The 18,183-nt window shown below is 40.9% G+C and overlaps 1 protein-coding gene across 2 annotated transcripts in view; it reads left to right on the top strand.

Annotated features, from left to right (window-relative positions):
* The window catches only part of GLG1 (golgi glycoprotein 1), a 146,774-nt gene that overhangs the window by 118,945 nt on the left and 9,646 nt on the right, over positions 1-18,183 (top strand). For both annotated transcript variants that reach the window (XM_059043721.2, XM_059043722.2), the window contains exons 11-18: positions 951-1,104; positions 3,125-3,262; positions 5,470-5,556; positions 8,098-8,160; positions 8,931-9,044; positions 9,877-9,965; positions 10,930-11,047; positions 12,264-12,356. In XM_059043721.2, coding sequence (XP_058899704.2) covers positions 951-1,104; positions 3,125-3,262; positions 5,470-5,556; positions 8,098-8,160; positions 8,931-9,044; positions 9,877-9,965; positions 10,930-11,047; positions 12,264-12,356 — 856 coding nt within the window. The remainder of the gene's footprint in view (positions 1-950; positions 1,105-3,124; positions 3,263-5,469; positions 5,557-8,097; positions 8,161-8,930; positions 9,045-9,876; positions 9,966-10,929; positions 11,048-12,263; positions 12,357-18,183) is intronic.

Below are 18,183 nucleotides of genomic sequence, written 5' to 3'. Positions count from 1 at the left end.
TATTTTTCTGGTGATTAATATATGTTTTGCCCCCATACTTTACTGGAAGGAGATTACTTGAAGACTCAGTGTGTCTATTTCTGTTTCCTCAAGTTGACTCTTGAAAGGACTTCAGAAACTTGGGTGGGAATTTCCCTGTGCTTACTCTGGCTGTCTAAACCGAAATAACAGAGTGTTTACTGAGTTTATTACCTTAAAAAAGTATGTTTTTTCCTCTTCTGTAATTCCTTCCTCCATGATCAAAAGATGCTTCACAATCTTTAAAGCTACTTAAATATTAGCCTTTTTCCTCCCATTAAGTAGCCCTCCCCCCAAGTTGATAATACAATGTAGACAGAATGAAGTATCCATTGGTCTGATGTGGAGAGGCACCAGGCTCATCACCTAGTCCACTGTCTCCAGAGTCAGAGTTAAATGTCAAGTTTTTTAAATTGATAAGCATGTTCAGGTAAACTAAAAATATAACTGCCTTACCTTGCATGGGAAAAAGAACTGGAACAGTTCTACTAGAAAAGAACTTGAGGAGGAGACTGTTTCTCTTGTCCTTTCCTGATCTTAATGAACCTAGTATATCAGGTAAGATTGACTTTTACTCACAGAAAAAGTACTGAGTAAAAGTTGTGAATTGCCTGGTGATTGCCACAACCCTTGTCTCATTTCAGCTAGGGCATGTTAATGCTGAGTGTAGTATTGTAATGTTGTGTGCCTTACATTGCGAAGATACCATCTTAGGGGCAGAACTTAAATCTTCTATATTAAGGATTAACAAACTTCTACAGATTGATCACTGTGTGTTCATGAAGGACAAAATTCAGGAATGTACTTGTGCTTACCTGCTGTCTCCATTACCCCAGAAGTGATTGTCGACAGGTACCTTGCAGAAACCCTTAGCATGTCTTGGGAGGAAAGGTATAGCAAGAGTGATTATCTCTTAACTCTTAACCTTATAGACTGGACCCTGTCTTATACCGCAAATGCCAGGGAGATGCATCTCGTCTTTGCCACACCCACGGTTGGAATGAAACCAGTGAACTTATGCCTCCTGGAGCTGTGTTCTCTTGCTTATACCGACACGCCTACCGCACTGAGGAACAGGGCAGGAGGGTATGCGCTCAGTAATGACTTCATTCCTTCCTGTCATCATTTAATTCATTTGCCGTGAATTGTTGTGATTCCTATCGTCCTAGGAAAACTTTTAGTATATCTGGCGGGGAGGGCTTGCTGCACTACTGGAAGCCTCTTCATTCAGTGAGTGTACATAGAATTGTTCTACCAGCTTCTTTCCAACTGATTTTATGTTTTTAACAAAATGGGGGGACATTTCCAGTTTTTCTTAAAAATTACCAAAATCTAAATCACAAGTAGACAAATGCCGCTACCCTAACTGTATTTAGCATTAAAGATCCATTAGAAGCTCTTAACCGAGGTGTAAACGGTTTTTAGGCTTCTGCCCTTGGCAGCAGAACCCATAATGAGGGTGAGGCCCCTCAGACAGCACACTCGTTGGAGCTACACCCTCCACGCCCCACTCTCTTGGTATTTGTCTGCCCTGAGTACTGCCTCTTGTTGGGATATTTGTGTCTGCTTGGCTCTCAGGTAACACTTGTTGCCTTCTGGTCCCATACTGACATGCTGCTTGCTCTCTCCAGGGTGGCCTTTTTTTTTTTTTTTTTTTTTTTTTTTGCGGTACGTGGGCCTCTCACTGTTGTGGCCTCTCCCGTTGCAGAGCACAGGCTCCGGACGCATAGGCTCAGTTGCCATGGCTCACGGGCCCAGCTGCTCTGTGGCATGTGGGATCCTCCCGGACCGGGGCACGAACCCGCGTCCCCTGCATCGGCAGGCGGACTCTCAACCACTGCGCCACCAGGGAAGCCCCATGGTGGCCTTTTTAAGCCTTCTGAGATACCCTATTGCATTTCAGCCCTGCATTTGTTACAGAAAATATAGATGGTACTATTTCACAGGCATGTTTGCAAATACCCCTTTTGAGCTTAATGCAAAAGTCTGTTTAGGATTCAGAATGAGGAGACTCAGACAGAAAGAAATGTCATACTTTAGTTACTGAAGTATTAACCCAGTTTTTATATTGCTATGTAAGAAAATATGGAAATTTGTTGTTACTTAAATTCTTCGTATAATGAGCCTGTCATTAATCACAGGACGTCCTAAATCCTAGCATCTTGGTAGTCACTATAGTAGGAGGTTCCTTGTCTTTGTAAATAAAGAGTTGGAATCTGGTATGCTGTCCTTTTAAAAAATAGGCTTCTTTTAAAAATCGAGGTTAAAGTCACATAGCATAAAGTTAATCATTTTAGAAGGAAAAATTCAGTGGCATTTAGTACGTTCACAAAGTTGTGCAACCACCACCTCTACTTCCAAAATATTTCCATGTCTCCGAAAGGAAACTCCTATGCCCATTAAGCAGTTCCTCTCTATCCCCACCATACCTCCCTGCAGATGTGTTGGCTCTTTTAGGAGGAGAGACTGACTGTACCTGTCAATGACAGCCTTCTCACAACTCTTCCCAAAATACTAGTTTTCATCTGTTTGACCCTCTGCTAATTCTCATTAACTTATCTAGAAGAGTCGGGTTCTGACCTGAAGTAAACTCTCACCTGCTTGTTCCAAGTTTAGGTAAATTTGAACTCAGTTCTCCTCACCCAAGTGTTTATTCTCTCTTGAATCAGACCCAGCATTCCACTCTACATTCATAGAGTAGTGGCAAATGAATTTTCCTAAACAAAAAACTCTCTGCCTCATCTGAACAAATCCAGTTCATTTTTTAATTGAAGTATAGTTGATTTACAATATAATATTAGTTTCAGGTGTACAGCATAGTGATTCAGTCCTAATTCACTTTTATCAGGATGCTCCGAGAAAAGAATATTGTTTCATACAGTATATTAGAAAATGCCTAATGTATTTATAATCGCATTCCTAGAGATAAAGGTGTTTAGAAGCCTCCTAGAACATTTAATTTTTATTCTGGAAGAGATTCGAGGTATAAAGTTCGGTTCAAATGACTATAAACTTATTTGTTAGTTTCCTGACAATGGATTTGTTCTATCTAGTGTGTTTTGGTTTTGGTACCTTTGAAGTATTTTGCTTGTTATTTCTCATGTAGCTCTCACGGGAATGCCGAGCTGAAGTCCAGAGGATCCTACACCAGCGTGCCATGGACGTTAAGCTGGATCCTGCCCTTCAGGATAAGTGCCTGATTGATCTGGGGAAATGGTGCAGTGAAAAAACAGAGACTGGACAGGTAGGTGACAAAGCTACCTATCTATGGTATAGTAATAATAATAATGTTCATGATTAACATTTTACATAGACTACAGACACCATAAAATCCATCTCCATCAACTTCACGGGTGTGTGATTTGTTATATCAGTCACTGTTCTTCCTATAAGAAATCCTGAGGAAACTGTTCTCTTTGGTCTCTATAATTGTACTTTTCCTAAGCAGTTAGTTTGTTTCAATGTAATGGTTATTATGTTTTGTAATTGATTGTTTTCTCTCTTTGTGCTCCCTCTTAAAAAGCTTCGAGCCAAAGATACGGCGTGCCTCTAGCAGGTGTATTAGATTTTGTTGTAGGCATTTTGTGTACTAACCTACTACTGGCTTCATTCCACTTTCCTTAACATACTTTCTTTTTCTTTTCTCTTTTTTACTCATTTTTAATTGATTTTATCTTGCCCTTTTTTTTTTTTCTTTTCTCATTTTTGTAAGCTACATTAGGTCCTTTTGAGGGAAGGCAGAGTATAAAAATATACATCGATATGCAAATACTGATATGCATGAATAGTATGCTTGCCCTGTGACAGTCCTAGAAGAGATGTAGGAATGGAATTATTTTTTCCATTTAGTAATTGATACAGTTGAGGCTCAGAGAAATGAAGGGTATTGACTTAACTTACCTAGAGCTCAGGTCTAATCCTAGCCGGGCATTTGTTCCATTTTATTATAACCTCTCCGTACAGGAAAGTGTAGAAAAGGAGCAGCCCCAAGAATTAATGTGCATCATGCTATAAATGGTTTCTTAGGATTTTGTGCCTAGTTAAAAAAGAAGAAGAAAGATATGTTGTTGCATTCTAGCAAATTAGGTGGGAAGGTATCTTGTCTTTTAGGTCAAGGCAGAGTAACCATGCAGTGAGGAATAGCTACTTATTTAAGCCCCATTAATACTAGAAGGAGGCATGAACGGTTCCATTTGTACCACTCCAAAACACCCTCTGGGATTAAATGAAAGTCACATGTGCAGGAATTGGACATTTTTTAAAAGCAACATGATGCCTGCTCAGATCTGTTGGGCCTGGGAATATCATTTTCAGCAGTCTGTTTCCTGCGCCTACTACAGTTCTGTCGAGTTTATTGTTAGGAAATACCATATAGTTTAGCTTTCTGTTGCCTCTGTCTAATGAAACAAGGGATATAGTCATATGGAATCCCATGAAACAGTTTCCTTTCATACCCCCTGTAAAGTAACAGTGAGAAAGCTGCACTACATTACAGCCCATCACTGTGAAGCTAAACTTAAGAAAGGAGTCCATGAGTGGAATTTTTCCCTTAGCCATTTATCTCCTCCCAAAAGTTGTATGCATTTTCCTTTAGGGTCCCCCTCCCACACTCCCTTTCTGGCTCTTGTATAATTCCCACAATCCTTCTCCTCGCTTCCCATTCTAATTCTGAAACAGAGATTCTTGCAGAATAGTCAGTAAGTTAAACTTGATCCTTTAACAGAGCCCTTTGCTGAGAAATAGCTGTTCATGTTCTTTGGGAAAGTAAGCTAATGTAAAACTTAAAACCTCTTAAGTCTCTAAAAGGAATAGCAATAGACTGATGTTACAAGGTAACTCCAGCTCAGTCTCCAAAGCCCAGGTAAGATAGCTTTTAGATACTCAAACCCTAGTGCGCTTGCTCACGTGTTGTGCAGTTACCCTCAGAGGATCCTTTTATGTGGGTTAGGGTTAGAATCCCAGATTTGATTTGCAGGAGCTATCAGCTCTCTACTGTGTTTCAGACCTTGAAACTGGGTCCCGAACTACTTGCCCACGAAGAGTCGTAGAATATGCCATGTCTTTCACTGTGAATATTTTGTCCAATGATCATTATCAAAATGCACATTAGCAGGGTGTTGACGGAATGGAGTAAAGGCCTGATAAGATTTTTAGATTCTGAGGACACCCGGACATTGATTCTTGTTGGACCTATCAGTTTGGCCTTCTGGAGGATTTGCATGGCTGTTTGTACCCCCTTGACCCTCTTAACCACCCTGATACATCAAATAATTATCTTTGCAAAAATCCCAGTTTCGGGACTCAAATAAAGCTCTACCATTCTGTTCAGTGAAGTTGTTTAAAAGAAAAGAAAAGGAAGACTACTGAAAAGGAAGTGGACACTGGTATCTCATCTACATTTGATTATTTATATAATTGACAAACGCTAAGAGAGTACCCTTTTATTTGCAGGAGCTTGAATGCCTCCAGGATCATCTTGATGACTTGGCTGTAGAGTGCAGAGATATAGTCGGCAACCTCACCGAGTTAGAATCCGAGGTAAGCAGTTTGCAGCTCATGGAAGGAGAGTGCCCTGTCAGCAGGCTTTCTTTTCTTCTTAGTTCTTTTGTTTCGAGACTCTTGAGAGTTCAGATTCTCTGTAGAACAAAAGAAACCTTGTCAGATTCTCTGTTTGCTTTTTAAAGAATATCGTGATGCTTCTTGAACCCCTTTTCTCATTTCTATAGCTTGACACTGCATTTAGCCCTTCGGTTTTCTTCATAAATCAGAATTATCACAGTGACGAAACCAATCTTTTTTCCCCCTTTAAGAAAAAATAACAGCTATACTTCAAATCCCTTAGTCACATTCAAGAATAGTCCAAGCATTCCTATTCTGTCATTTGGTAATGTTTAGGTCATTAGGTCATTTGGTAATGTTTTTTTGTTTTGTTTTTTTAACTTATTTATTTTTGGCTGCATTGGGTCTTCTTTGCTGCACATGGGCTTTCTCTAGTTGAGGCGAGCAGGGGCTACTCTTGGTTGTGTTGCACAGGCTTCACATTGTGGTGGCTTCTCTTGTTGTGGAACACGGGCTCTAGGTGTGTGGGCTCAGTAGTTGTGGCTCGCGGTCTCTGGAGTACAGGCTCTGTAGTTGTGGCTCACGGGCTTAGTTGCTCCGCGGCATGTGGGATCTTCCCCGACCATGGATCGAACCCGTGTTCCCCGCCATTGGCAGGTGGATTCTTAACCACTGCGCCACCAGGGAAGTCGCCATTTGGTAATGTTTGTCCACTGAAATAAAATAAAAGCCTGGGATTTGCAGTTAAGCATGGAAGATTGAATATTATTCCATGTTTATCCCTGTTCCATCCTAAAACTCACTAAAGTACAAAAAATGAGATTAAAAAGAAACCTCATAAGCATAGGCGTACTATTTGAAATACAGAGAGTATGGGGGGGCAGTTAAAATGTGAAAATTGCCTTGTAGGGCCAGAAATCAGGGAAACAGGGAATAGCTATTTTTTTTATAAGCCTTTTAGAACTATTTAAGTTGTCAAAATTGGCAATACATAAAATTACATTTCTTTGGGTCTTTTTTTTCTTTCTATTTTTCAAAGATGCACTGCCTCCTTTTATCTTGTGTCATCTCCTGTCTCATTCTCATTGTCCTTGTGGGCTGATGAGGATGTTCTGGGATGTGTAACTCTTTAAAGGAAGATGTTCTTTCAGCAGCTAATGCTGCACAGCAGTTACTCTGCTTGAAGGCAGTTAGCGTGTGTTCCCAAGAGGTAGTAGTTTGTCATCTGGTTCAAGGACAGAATGATAGATGTCAGTTACTCCGGTTTTCATTTTGAACTGCTTAGCTTTGGGGAAAAATTCCGAAGGCTTTACATACTCTAATATTATTTTTATTTTTTATTTTATTTTATTTATTTTTCATTGGGGTAGAGTTGTTTATACTCTAATATTATTTTTAAATGTTTTTCTTTCCCCACAGTTCTTACTTCTGTCTTCTCTCTTGCTCAAGCACGAGGGGAATCTGCCTCTAGAAAACTTGCCTTTCAAAGTATAATGAAGGAGCGTTAAGAGGAGTAGCGTAGAACTGCTGTTCTGTCTGTGCTGGGGCTATCTAACCGAAATACTGGAATAGTTTCCAAATGTACATATTGGACTATTTACCCATCAGATGATACTGATTCAGAGAAAGAAACCGTTCCTCCCCCACCCCTGGCTCTTTCTAAAGCAGAATTACTGATATTTTAGCTGGAGAGGGTGTGGAGGAAAGGGAACCCTCTTGCACTGTTGGTGGGAATGTAAATTGATACAGCCACTATGGAGAACAGTATGGAGGTTCCTTAAGAAACTAGAAATAGAACTACCATACGACCCAGCGATCCCACTACTGGGCATATACCCTGAGAAAATGGTAATTCAGAGAGTGTCATGTACCACAATGTTCATTGCAGCTCTGTTTACAATAGCCAGGACATGGAAGCAACCTAAGTGTCCATCAACAGATGAATGGATAAAGAAGATGTGGCACATATATACAATGAAATATTACTCAGCCATAAAAAGAAACAAAATTGAGTTATTTGTAGTGAGGGGGGTGGACCTAGAGTCTGTCATACAGAGTGAAGTAAGTCAGAAAGAGAGAAAAACAAATACCATATTCTAACACATATATATGGAATCTAAGGGAAGAAAAAAAAAAGGTCATGAAGAACCTAGGGGCAAGATGGGAATAAAGACACAGACCTACTAGAGAATGGACTTGAGGATATGGGGAGGGGGAAGGGTAAGCTGTGACAAAGTGAGAGAGTGGCATGGACATATATACACTACGTAAAATAGATAGCTAGTGGGAAGCAGCCGCATAGCACAGGGAGATCAGCTCAGTGCTTTGTGACTACCTAGAGGGGTGGGATAGGGAGGTGGGAGGGGGGGAGATGCAAGAGGGAAGAGATATGGGAACATATGTATATGTATAACTGATAAACTTTGTTATAAAGCAGAAACTAACACACCATTGTAAAGCAATTATACTCGAATAAAGATGTTAAAAAAAAAGAATTACTGATATTTTAATCTTCTGCAGGATATTCAAATAGAAGCCTTGCTGATGAGAGCCTGCGAGCCCATAATTCAGAACTTTTGCCACGTAAGTGATGTCTAGAGGAACAAGGGTTAGAAACAGAACGAATTTCACTGGGGCTCTGGCCCCCACATGTATTGAACTCATCTCTGTCTTCAGCTCACATTGTTCCTAAGTGATAACCAACTCTCACCAGTTAAAGTTGAAAATGTGAACATCAAGAGGGGCCACCATCCTGGGAAAACTTATTTGCTTACCCCTTGTAGGTGACCAGATCGTTGGTTAACAGCACTTGCTGAGATGCCCTTTGTAAGGAAAGCAGGGAAGGGGAAGCGCCGTTTGTAGTGCTGAATTGCTTCTGATACATACAGCTGGGATTTGTTAACAATAATGTGGCTTCCCCTTCCAGCCCTCTCCTTGTACCTGATGTTGAGGGAATTCCGTTACTTTATTACTTTTAGTCACTTACTGAACTATCTAAATTGTGAGAGTGAAGCACACCCAGGAACCATAAGCATCTGACAATCAGCAGACAATGTTAGATGTTATCCCTAAAGCCAGCTGCTGGCATCGTGTAAGGAAAAGAGTTAAAAGACCTGCATAGTACATGTTCTTGTTGGAGCTTCACGCAGGGAGGGCAACTTGCTGCGTAAATTTTATTCCCCTGAGTGTTGATCCTTTGTAATGTCTCAGACTTATTTTGACATAATTTGTGATGTGTCTTATTTGTAAAGGCTCTAGAATCAATCTTGTTTGCATTTTTTGTATGGGCTGGGGTGCAGGCTTTGTTCATTAATAGTTACAAATGAAGTGTAAATGTGCACTACCTTCCCCAGGACGTAGCAGATAACCAGATAGACTCTGGAGACTTGATGGAGTGTCTCATACAGAACAAACACCAGAAGGATATGAATGAGAAGTGCGCCATTGGAGTCACCCACTTCCAGCTGGTCAGTAACACCTGGCACATCCTTCTTGTCTTGACTGCTTGGATGGTTACTGAATCCCGTCCTCTTTCAGAACATCAGAGCGCCTCTTCTGTGAAAAATCATTTTTCCCAAATACCTGTTCAGCGCAGCAGCCCAAATGTGTATCAGTACACTCGAATCTAAGCTTTTTTTTTTTCGTTTAAATCATACTACCCAGGGCTGGCATTTGAATAAGAAGGTTAAACCATAGTCTTCATAGTTACCACATGTCTAAAGGAAGTATTTCTGATAAAGCAAGCACTTCCTTCCTAGAAGGGTGAAATCCAGTCATCTATGTAAAATTGACCTCTTGTTGGGGCACCTAGCCTCCCTGACTGCCATCCCCAGGGCCTCTGGACTGTGGGCACTGGGAGGCAGGGGAGGGCAGACAGACCCTGTGCCCTTGTTGACTTGTTTACATTCTTGTGAAAGAGAGATGCAAAAATACATTTACAAATAAATATAGTTTCAGGTGAGCCTGTGAGGAAAAACAAAGCAGTGCAAGGCCTGCAGGGTGGTGGAGAAAAGGGACTTGAGAAGGAGGTATTTGAATAGAAGCGTCAAGAAAAGTGAGGGAGCAAACCATGGGAAGGTCTGGGGGAAGAGTCACAGCCTGTGTGTGACCGGAAGCTGGTGTGCCCGGAGCAAAAGATGCCGTGGGGAGCTTAGCAGGTCATGAAGTCTGAGAGAGCCAGAGTTGTGCAGGCCTGAAAAGCTAGCCAATGCAAACGGTATATGAATACACTTACACCCAGCGCTGCTGATTAGACCTTGTCACAGAGCTTCTGATTTTCTTTTTCATCATCTGTTTCAGGTGCAGATGAAGGATTTTCGGTTCTCTTACAAGTTTAAAATGGCCTGCAAGGAGGATGTGTTGAAACTTTGTCCCAACATAAAGAAGAAGTATGTAGCTTTTAATTGATTCGTTCTGCTTCCCTAAAGTCCCTCTTAGCTACTGAATGAGTATCCAAGAGGTCGGGTGGCCTGCTGCTATCTGACCGGATTAGCCCTGCAGGCCTCCTGCACCCTCCTTTGGTAGTATGGCCAAACACTTGGATTGTCTAGACATATCCTCTTTATAGCAGCCTGGAGCCACACCTGGTGGTGGTAGTTCTGAGACGGAGAGCCTATGTCCTAAAGGAGCATTTTTAATTTTTCCAGGTTCAGGCTATCTAACTGATGAAGCACATACAGATTGTGTACTTAGAGGAGCACGTTGCAGTGTGAATAAGATGTTAACTGATTTCCTCCGAACATCATTCCATTGTGTCATCTCTACAGGGAAGCAGCAGAGGCTTTCACTGAGTTAGAGGTGTAGTAAAGAAACAAAAGCTGTATTCATTTAAGAATTAGGTGTTAATGAGGAGAGTGATGAGCTTTTATAGCATGGCTGCTCAAATTCTTCCATGCTGCTCTTCGCAAAGGTGCATTTCTAGAACACATTTCCCCTCACATAAACCAAGTTCCCGTGTTTGCTTAGATTTCTGTACTTTTCAGGAATGATTTTCTCAATATATCAAAGACACTGTCCAGAGTTAAGAGTAGAGTAGCATTCCTCTCTGGTCACATGTTTTCATCAAAACAAGTGTTGAACTGTCCTTGCACACATGTCCCCTCTCTGGCCTCCCCACCAGCCAGGAATGTTGTCAGCATTTGAGCTGTGGCCCAACTTTTATAACATATACAGACAAATTGCTGCTTTTAACTCTCTGAAAACACAGTGAGACTTACAGGAAAGGCATTCAAAAACATGGTAAAGGGGTTCCTGGGTTCTGGGGGAATTGTGTGGCCCCTGCCCCAGCCCAGTTCTCAGCCATCTGCCTTTGTGTGGCTCCAGCCAGTCTCAGGCCTTTTCTTTCCTTGGCAGGGTGGACGTGGTGATCTGCCTAAGCACCACCGTGCGCAACGACACTCTCCAGGAAGCCAAGGAACACAGGGTGTCCCTGAAGTGCCGCAAGCAGCTGCGGGTGGAGGAGCTGGAGATGGTAACGCTGCAGAGCACAACCTCTGGTCCAGAAACCACAGGGCAGGGCTTAGAGAGTTAGGTGAAGGGTGAGGGCAAACTGAAAGATTTTAGCCACAAGTGTGATGGTTAAGACTTGGAGTTGCGTGCTAAGATTTTTACCATAGGACAGCTTCTTGTTTTCCTTTTTTTCAATGATAAAGTACTTTTTACCACACATAACTGGAAGTCCAGCTGTAAGAGAAGCTGTAAGCATGTGATGTAGTCATTGCATCAGTAATGTCTTCAAGGGTCGAGGGTCTCTCCCTCTCCAGTCTGCCGCCTTGGACACCAGCTTCATTGTTAAGGCTGTTTTCCCTCATGGCCACACAATGGCTGCCTGCAACAACTGGGCCACTGGTTGCAATATTCACCTCCAGCAGGAAAATAGAAACAAGAGAAAACTGCCCCCAGCACGAAATAAAGGTCCTTCTCCTCAGTGTGATGGTGTCCGTTTGAGATCTGTGCCCCATCCCCCATCAGGGGATGCACTCACTGATGAGCTTACGGATAATCAAGGTGGGGTGGATGTTGGGGAGCCACCCAGAGTGCGGTCCTATGAGAGGACAATTCTTCTCACTTCACTTTTGAGGATAAGCCCGAGCCACATTAAGACAGCTAAAAATATATTTTCATATGTTTTGTATTGTGAATCATACTCAACTTCACCTCAGTCTAAGCAAAAACTAGTAATGGACACCAGGTATTATTAATATCCCCAAAGTTGCAGTACCAGCTTTTCACATACAGAGTTAGTGATTCTGTGGTAATTATGTTTAAGTGGAACTGGCCTAAACATACTTCTATAATAGAAACGTTGGGTCCTCAGGTTTGAACCTGGCTCTTTCAGTAAAATAATAATAAAAGTAGAGTCCTACATCTGTATAATGGTTTTAGCTTTCAAAGTGGTTTCCACTTCATACTATCTTATTTCATCGCACAGCAGTCCTGTGAAGGGGTCAGAGTAGATGGTAGCATTTCATTTTGCAAACAAAGGCCAAGGCCTTGTAGCTAGGTAGTGGCAGAACTGAAACTCAATCGTACTTCTCCATTTACTGCGGTGACCACACTGCTGCCACTTAGCTGTGCAGAAGTTACGGCCACCAGACAAGATCCAGTCAACAAATAAATATGTAGAACATTTGATCTCTCCAGCTTAGAGTAAGCTCACTGTTCCATGCTGGTTCCCCCTCATACAGACAGAGGACATCCGTCTGGAACCAGATCTGTATGAAGCCTGCAAGAGTGACATCAAGAACCACTGTTCCACCTTGCAGTATGGCAATGCTCAGGTAACTTTTTGTTTTTATTTTTTAATTGTAAAGGTAACGTGAAGGTACCGTTTTAATAATTAATTCTGTGATGGTGAGATAGGCCCCATCACATCCTGTCCAGCCTGATCATCCCTTCTTAAGCTATGCCAGGCTGCTTTTCCCAAACAGACTTACTTTTGCTCACCTTCATTCCTCTTTGTCACCTATTCATTCTCTTCCCTCTTTCAGGTTACCTTGTCCTCCCCCACCTTGTCTGCCTAGTAAACTCCTAATTATCCTTCAAATGCCTCCTCCTCTCTATAGCTTTCCCAACACTCTGCACCTCCAAAATTAATTATTCCCTCATATGATCCCATTGCACAGAAGTTCTTAACTAGAGGTCACATAAGAACCATCATGGGAGGTTTTTTTTGTCCCTAATTCACAGAACAGGGCCCTACCCAGAATCATCAGGAATGAAATGCAATCAGGTGTTTTTTTGTTTTTGTTTTTAATGTTCTTCCATTGACTCATCTACCTCTTCTAGTTCAGGGCATTGCCAGGTACTTTAGCCTTTGAGATAATGGCTTCGTTGTCTTCTAGTATCTGCTCTTTGTGATGCAAAGTCTGATGTCAATCTGATTCTCATTTCTGTGTAGTTAATCTCCCTCTGAGTTTTCTCTTTATCTTTAATGATCTGTAATTTCACTGTGATATAATTAGATATGGTTTTTGTTTTCATTATCCTGGTTGGCTCATTCATTCTCAGAATTCATGTCTTACTTCAGTTCTAGGAAATTCACAAACCTTTCAAATATTGCCTTCCTTTTCCTTCCTTCTGGAACTCCTGTTAGACATTTGGAGCATCTGAATCTGTCCTCCATGTCTCTCAATTTTTCTTTTATGCTTTTCATTTCTTCATCTCTCTGTACTACACTGAGGTAATTTTTCAGTTCTGTTTCCCAGCTTCATAATTTATCCTTTAGCACTTTGCATCCTGTTCTTTAGAGAGACTACCAGTTGGGTTTTATTTTTCATTTCTTTTTTTTTTTCTCATATAGTGTGTGTATTTTATTAGAGAGCATTCGCAATTCCTTCCACCCATCCCTTGTGACATTGCTATTATTCATTTTTTATGCATATGCTATGATCACCCAGTACATTGTTATTAGGCAGTTTTCAGACCAATTAAGAATAAGAAAAATAAATCATTTTTTTCACTTTTTTCCTTCTCTAATGCTCTTCCTTTCTTTATGTAGATCCAAGGTTTTGACCTATATATTTTCCCTTCTGCCCAAAGAACTTCTTTTTTAACATTTTTTTTTTTACAAGGTACATGTATGGGCAATGAATTCCCTGTTTTTGTTTGTGTGAGAAAGTCTATCTTCTTTTCATTTTTGAAGAACAGTTTTGCTGGATATAGAATTCTAGGTTGCTAGATATAGAATTCTAGGTTGCTGGATATTTTTTTCCTTCAATACTTTAAATATTTCATTTCACACTGTTTTCTGCATAGTTTCTGATGAGAGGTCCACTGTAATTCTTGCATCTGTATATTAGTTTCATAGAGCTGCCAAATTACCACAAACTGGGTGCCTTAAAACAAATTTATTATTTCACAGTTCTGGAGGCCTGAAGTCTGAAATCAAGGTGTTGGCAAGACTGCTTTCTTTCCTAAGGCTCTAGGGCAGAATGCTTCCTTACTTTTTCCATCTTCTGGTGGTTTTAGTCCTTGACTTGGGGCTGCGTGATTCCAGTCTCTGCCTCCATCTTCTCATGACCTTCTCCTCTGTGTCTCTCCTTTGTGTATTATGTATATTTTCTTATTCTTATAAACTTATAAAGACATTTACATTAGATTTAGGGCCCATCCAGATAACTCAGGATGATCTCATTTTGAGATCCCTCACTTAATTACTTTTGCAAAGAATTTTTCTCCCAAATATTCACATTCACAACTATGGGTTTAGGACTTATACATATCTTTTGGGGAACCGAAATTCAATCTACTAAAATCTCTTTCTCTATAGATAAGGTGTTTTTCCCCTCATATTATCATTTATTTAGGTTTTCTTACTGGTTTATATCTGCAATAATTTTTAGTTTCTGGTGTACAGTTTTTCTACATCTTTTGTCAGATTTATTCCTATGTACTTTGTATTTTCTGATGCTATTTTATCTTGTAGTTGATTTCTAATCTCACAGTGCTGTGGTCGGAAAAGATGCTTGATATGATTTCAGTTTTCTTAAATTTACTGAGGCTTGCTTTATGGCCCAGCATGTGGTCTATCCTGAAGAATGTTCCATGTGCACTTGAAAAGAATGTGCATTCTGCTCCTTTCGGATGGAATGCTCTATAAATATAAGTTAAGTCCATCTGGTCTAATGTGTCATTTAAGGCCTATGTTTCCTTATTGATTTTGTCTGTCCATTGACATAAGTGCAGTGTTAAAGTCCCCCACTATCATTGTGTTACTGTTGATTTGTTCTTTTAAGGCTGTTAGCATATGCCTTATAGATTGAGGTACTCCTTTGTTGGGTGCACATATATTTACAATTGTTATATCTTCTTGGAGTGACCCCTTGGTCATCACATAGTGTCCTTCTTTGTCTCTTGTAATAGTCTTTAAAGTCTATTTTGTCTTATATGAGTATTGCTACTCCAGCTTTCTTTTGATTTCCATTTGCATGGAGTACCTTTTTCCATACCCTCACTTTCAGTCTGTATGTGTCCCTAGATCTGAAGCGGGTCTCTTATAGATGGCATATATATGGGTCTTGTTTTTGTATCCATTTAGCCCGTCTATGTCGTTTGGTTGGATAATTTAATCCATTTACATTTAAGGTAATTACTATATGTACGTTCTTATTGCCATTTTGTTAATTGTTTTGGATTCGTTTTTGTAGGTCTTTTTGCTTCCCTTCCTCTTTTGTTCTCTTCTCGTGATTTGATGACTGTCTTTGGTGTTGTGTTTGGATTCCTTTTTCTTCTTTGTGTGTATATCTATTGTAGATTTTTGGTTTGTGGTTACCATGAGGTTTTGATATAGCAGTCTATATATATACACAAGATTGTTTTAAGTTGCTGGTCTCTTAATTTCCAATGCATTTCCAATATCCTGCATTTGTACTCTCCTCTTCTCACAACTGCCGATTTTGATACCATATTTGTGGATGATTTCCTACCTTTACTGTATGTTTGCCTTTACTGGTGAGCGTTCCCATTCGTATTTTCCTTGTTTCTAGTTGTGGCCTTTTCTTTTCTGCCTAGAGAAGTTTCTTTAGCATTTGTTGTAAAATTGGTTTGGTGGTGAATTCTCTTAGCTTTTGCTTATCTGGAAAGCTTTTGATTACTCCATCAAATCTGAATGAGAGCCTTGTTGGGTAGAGTGTTCTTGGTTGTATGTTTTTCCTTTTCTTCACTTTAAATATATCATGCCAATCTCTTCTGGCCTGCAGAATTTCTGCTAAAAAATTAGCTGATAACCTTATGGGAATTCCCTTGTATGTTATTTGTTGCTTTTCCCTTCTTGCTTTTAATATTTCCTGCTTGTCTTTAATTTTTGTCAGTTTGATTAATATGTGTCTCGGTGTGTTCCTCCTTGGGTTTATCCTGCCTGGAATTCTCTGCATTTCCTGGACTTGGGTGACTGTTTCCTTTCTCATGTTAGGGAAGTTTTCAGCTATCATCTCTTCAAATATTTTCTCAGGCCCTTTCTCTCTCTCTTCTCCTTCTGGGACCCCTATAATGCAAATGTTGGTACATTTAATGTTGTCCCAGAGGTCTCTTAAACTCTCCTCATTTCTTTTCATTCTTTTTTATTTTTAAAATTCTGTTCTGCAGCAGTGATTTCCACCATTCTGTCTTCCAGCTCACTTATCCGTTCTTCTGCCTCATTTATTCTGCTATTGATTCCTTCTGGTGTGTTTTCATTCCAGTTTTTATATTGTTCGTCCCTGTTTGTTTCTTCTTTATATCTTCTAGCTCTTTGTTAAACATTTCTTGTATCTTCTCAGTCTGTAACTCCATTGTTTTTCCGAGATCTTAGATCATCTTTACTGTTGTTACTCTGAATGTTCTTTTCAGGTAGATTGCCTAGCTCCACATTACTTAGATGTTCTTCTGGGGTCTTATCTTTTTTCCTTCATCTGGAACATATTCCTCTGCCATCTCATTTTGTCAAACTTTCTGTGTTTATGGTCCCACTGGCTTCAGGATTGTAGTTCCTCTTGCTTCTGGCGTCTGCCTCTTGGTGGGTGAGGCTGGGCTAAAAGGCTTGTGCAGGTTTCCTGGTGAGCAGGGCCGTGTCAGTGGGGTGTGTTTAGAGGCGGCTGTGGGCTCAGGAAGACTTTAAGCAGCCTGTCTTTTGATGGGTGGGGCTGTGTTCCTGCCCCATTGGTCGTTTGTCCTGAGGCGTCCCAGCACTAGAGCCTAAGGACTGTTGGGTGGGGGCCATGTCTTGGTGTCAAAACGGTGGCCTCTGGGACAGCTCATGCCAATGAGTACTCCTCAGTACCTCTTCCACCAATGTCCTTGTCCCTGCAGTGAGCCACAGCTACCCCCTGCCTCTCTAGGAGACTCTCCAAGTCCAGCAAGTAGGTCTGGCCCAGGCTCCTATGAAGTCACTGTTTTTTCCCCTGGGCCCTAGTGTACACAAGACCTTGTGTGAGCCCTCCAGGAGTGGAGTTTCTGTTTCCCCGAGTCCCGTGGCATTCCTTCAATCAAGCCCTGCTGGCCTTCAAAGCCAAATGCTCTGCGTGCTCCTCCTCCCGATGCCAGAACCCCAGGCTGGGGAGCCTGAGGTGGGGCTCAGAACTCTTACTCCTATGGGAGAACCTCTGCGATATACTTATTTTCCAGTTTGTGGGTTGCCCACCCAGTGGGTATAGGATTTGATTGTATCATTAATGTGCCCCTCCTACCATCTCACTGTGGCTTGTCTTTGGAAGTAGAATCTTTTTTGGTAGGTTCCAGTCTTTTTTGATGGTTGTTCAGCAGGTAGTTGTGATTTTGGTGTTTTTGCGAGTGGAGGTGAGCTCAGGTCCTTCTACTCCACCGTCTTGTCCCCTTCACTTATTTTTCATTTGTAACATCTCTAATTGGTTCTTCTCATAACTACCTGTTCTTGATTCTTATTTACTATTTTCTTCTCTGTTGTTCTGAAGATATTAAATATACATTTGATTGCTCTATTGCCTTTTCCCCTCAGTTTTGAGGCCTTGATTTATTTTGTTTATCATCTTTCTTACGGTATTAGTGTTCCTTAACTGCAGTTGATCCTTGAACAGCATGGGGTTAGGAGTGCTGCATGTCCACATAGTTAAAAACCTGTGTATAGTGTCAGCCCTCCATATATGTTGGGCCCTCCCTATCTGAAGTCCACATCCACAGATTCAGCCAGTCACAGATCGTGTAGTACTACTGTAGTGTTTACTCTTGAAAAAAATTCTCATATAAGTGGACCTGCGTAGTTCAAACCCTTGTCATTGAAGGGTCAGCTGTATTTGGTGATTCTTGGTTGTGCCTTGAGGATTTCATAGAAGTCTCATGACTACATGCTACAGCCCTAGCTGCTGCAGCTTCCCATCTGCCTTCTTTCTTTATCTTGTTTTTTATAGTAGCTAAAAGTTTGTTGTAGGGAAGGGGAGGTTTTAGGATACACCTAATTCACTATCTTAAAATCCATCCCATGGCACTTTATTCTTTTATGTTAACTCACTCATCTTTTTTATTGTAGTTGTTTGTTTATATCTTTGCCCTGTGAGACTATATAGTCTTCAAAGGTAAGGATTGAGTCTCATTCATAGCTGGCATCTAATGCTCTGTTCTCATGTGGTCAATGTTGAGTTGAACTGAACTTCCTGG

The sequence above is a fragment of the Kogia breviceps genome, chromosome 18 (assembly GCF_026419965.1).
Source record: "Kogia breviceps isolate mKogBre1 chromosome 18, mKogBre1 haplotype 1, whole genome shotgun sequence".
Classification (NCBI taxonomy): Eukaryota; Metazoa; Chordata; class Mammalia; order Artiodactyla; family Physeteridae; genus Kogia; species Kogia breviceps.
The sequence above is the reverse complement of the archived record's forward strand: the minus strand, read 5'-3'. Positions and strand labels throughout refer to the sequence as shown.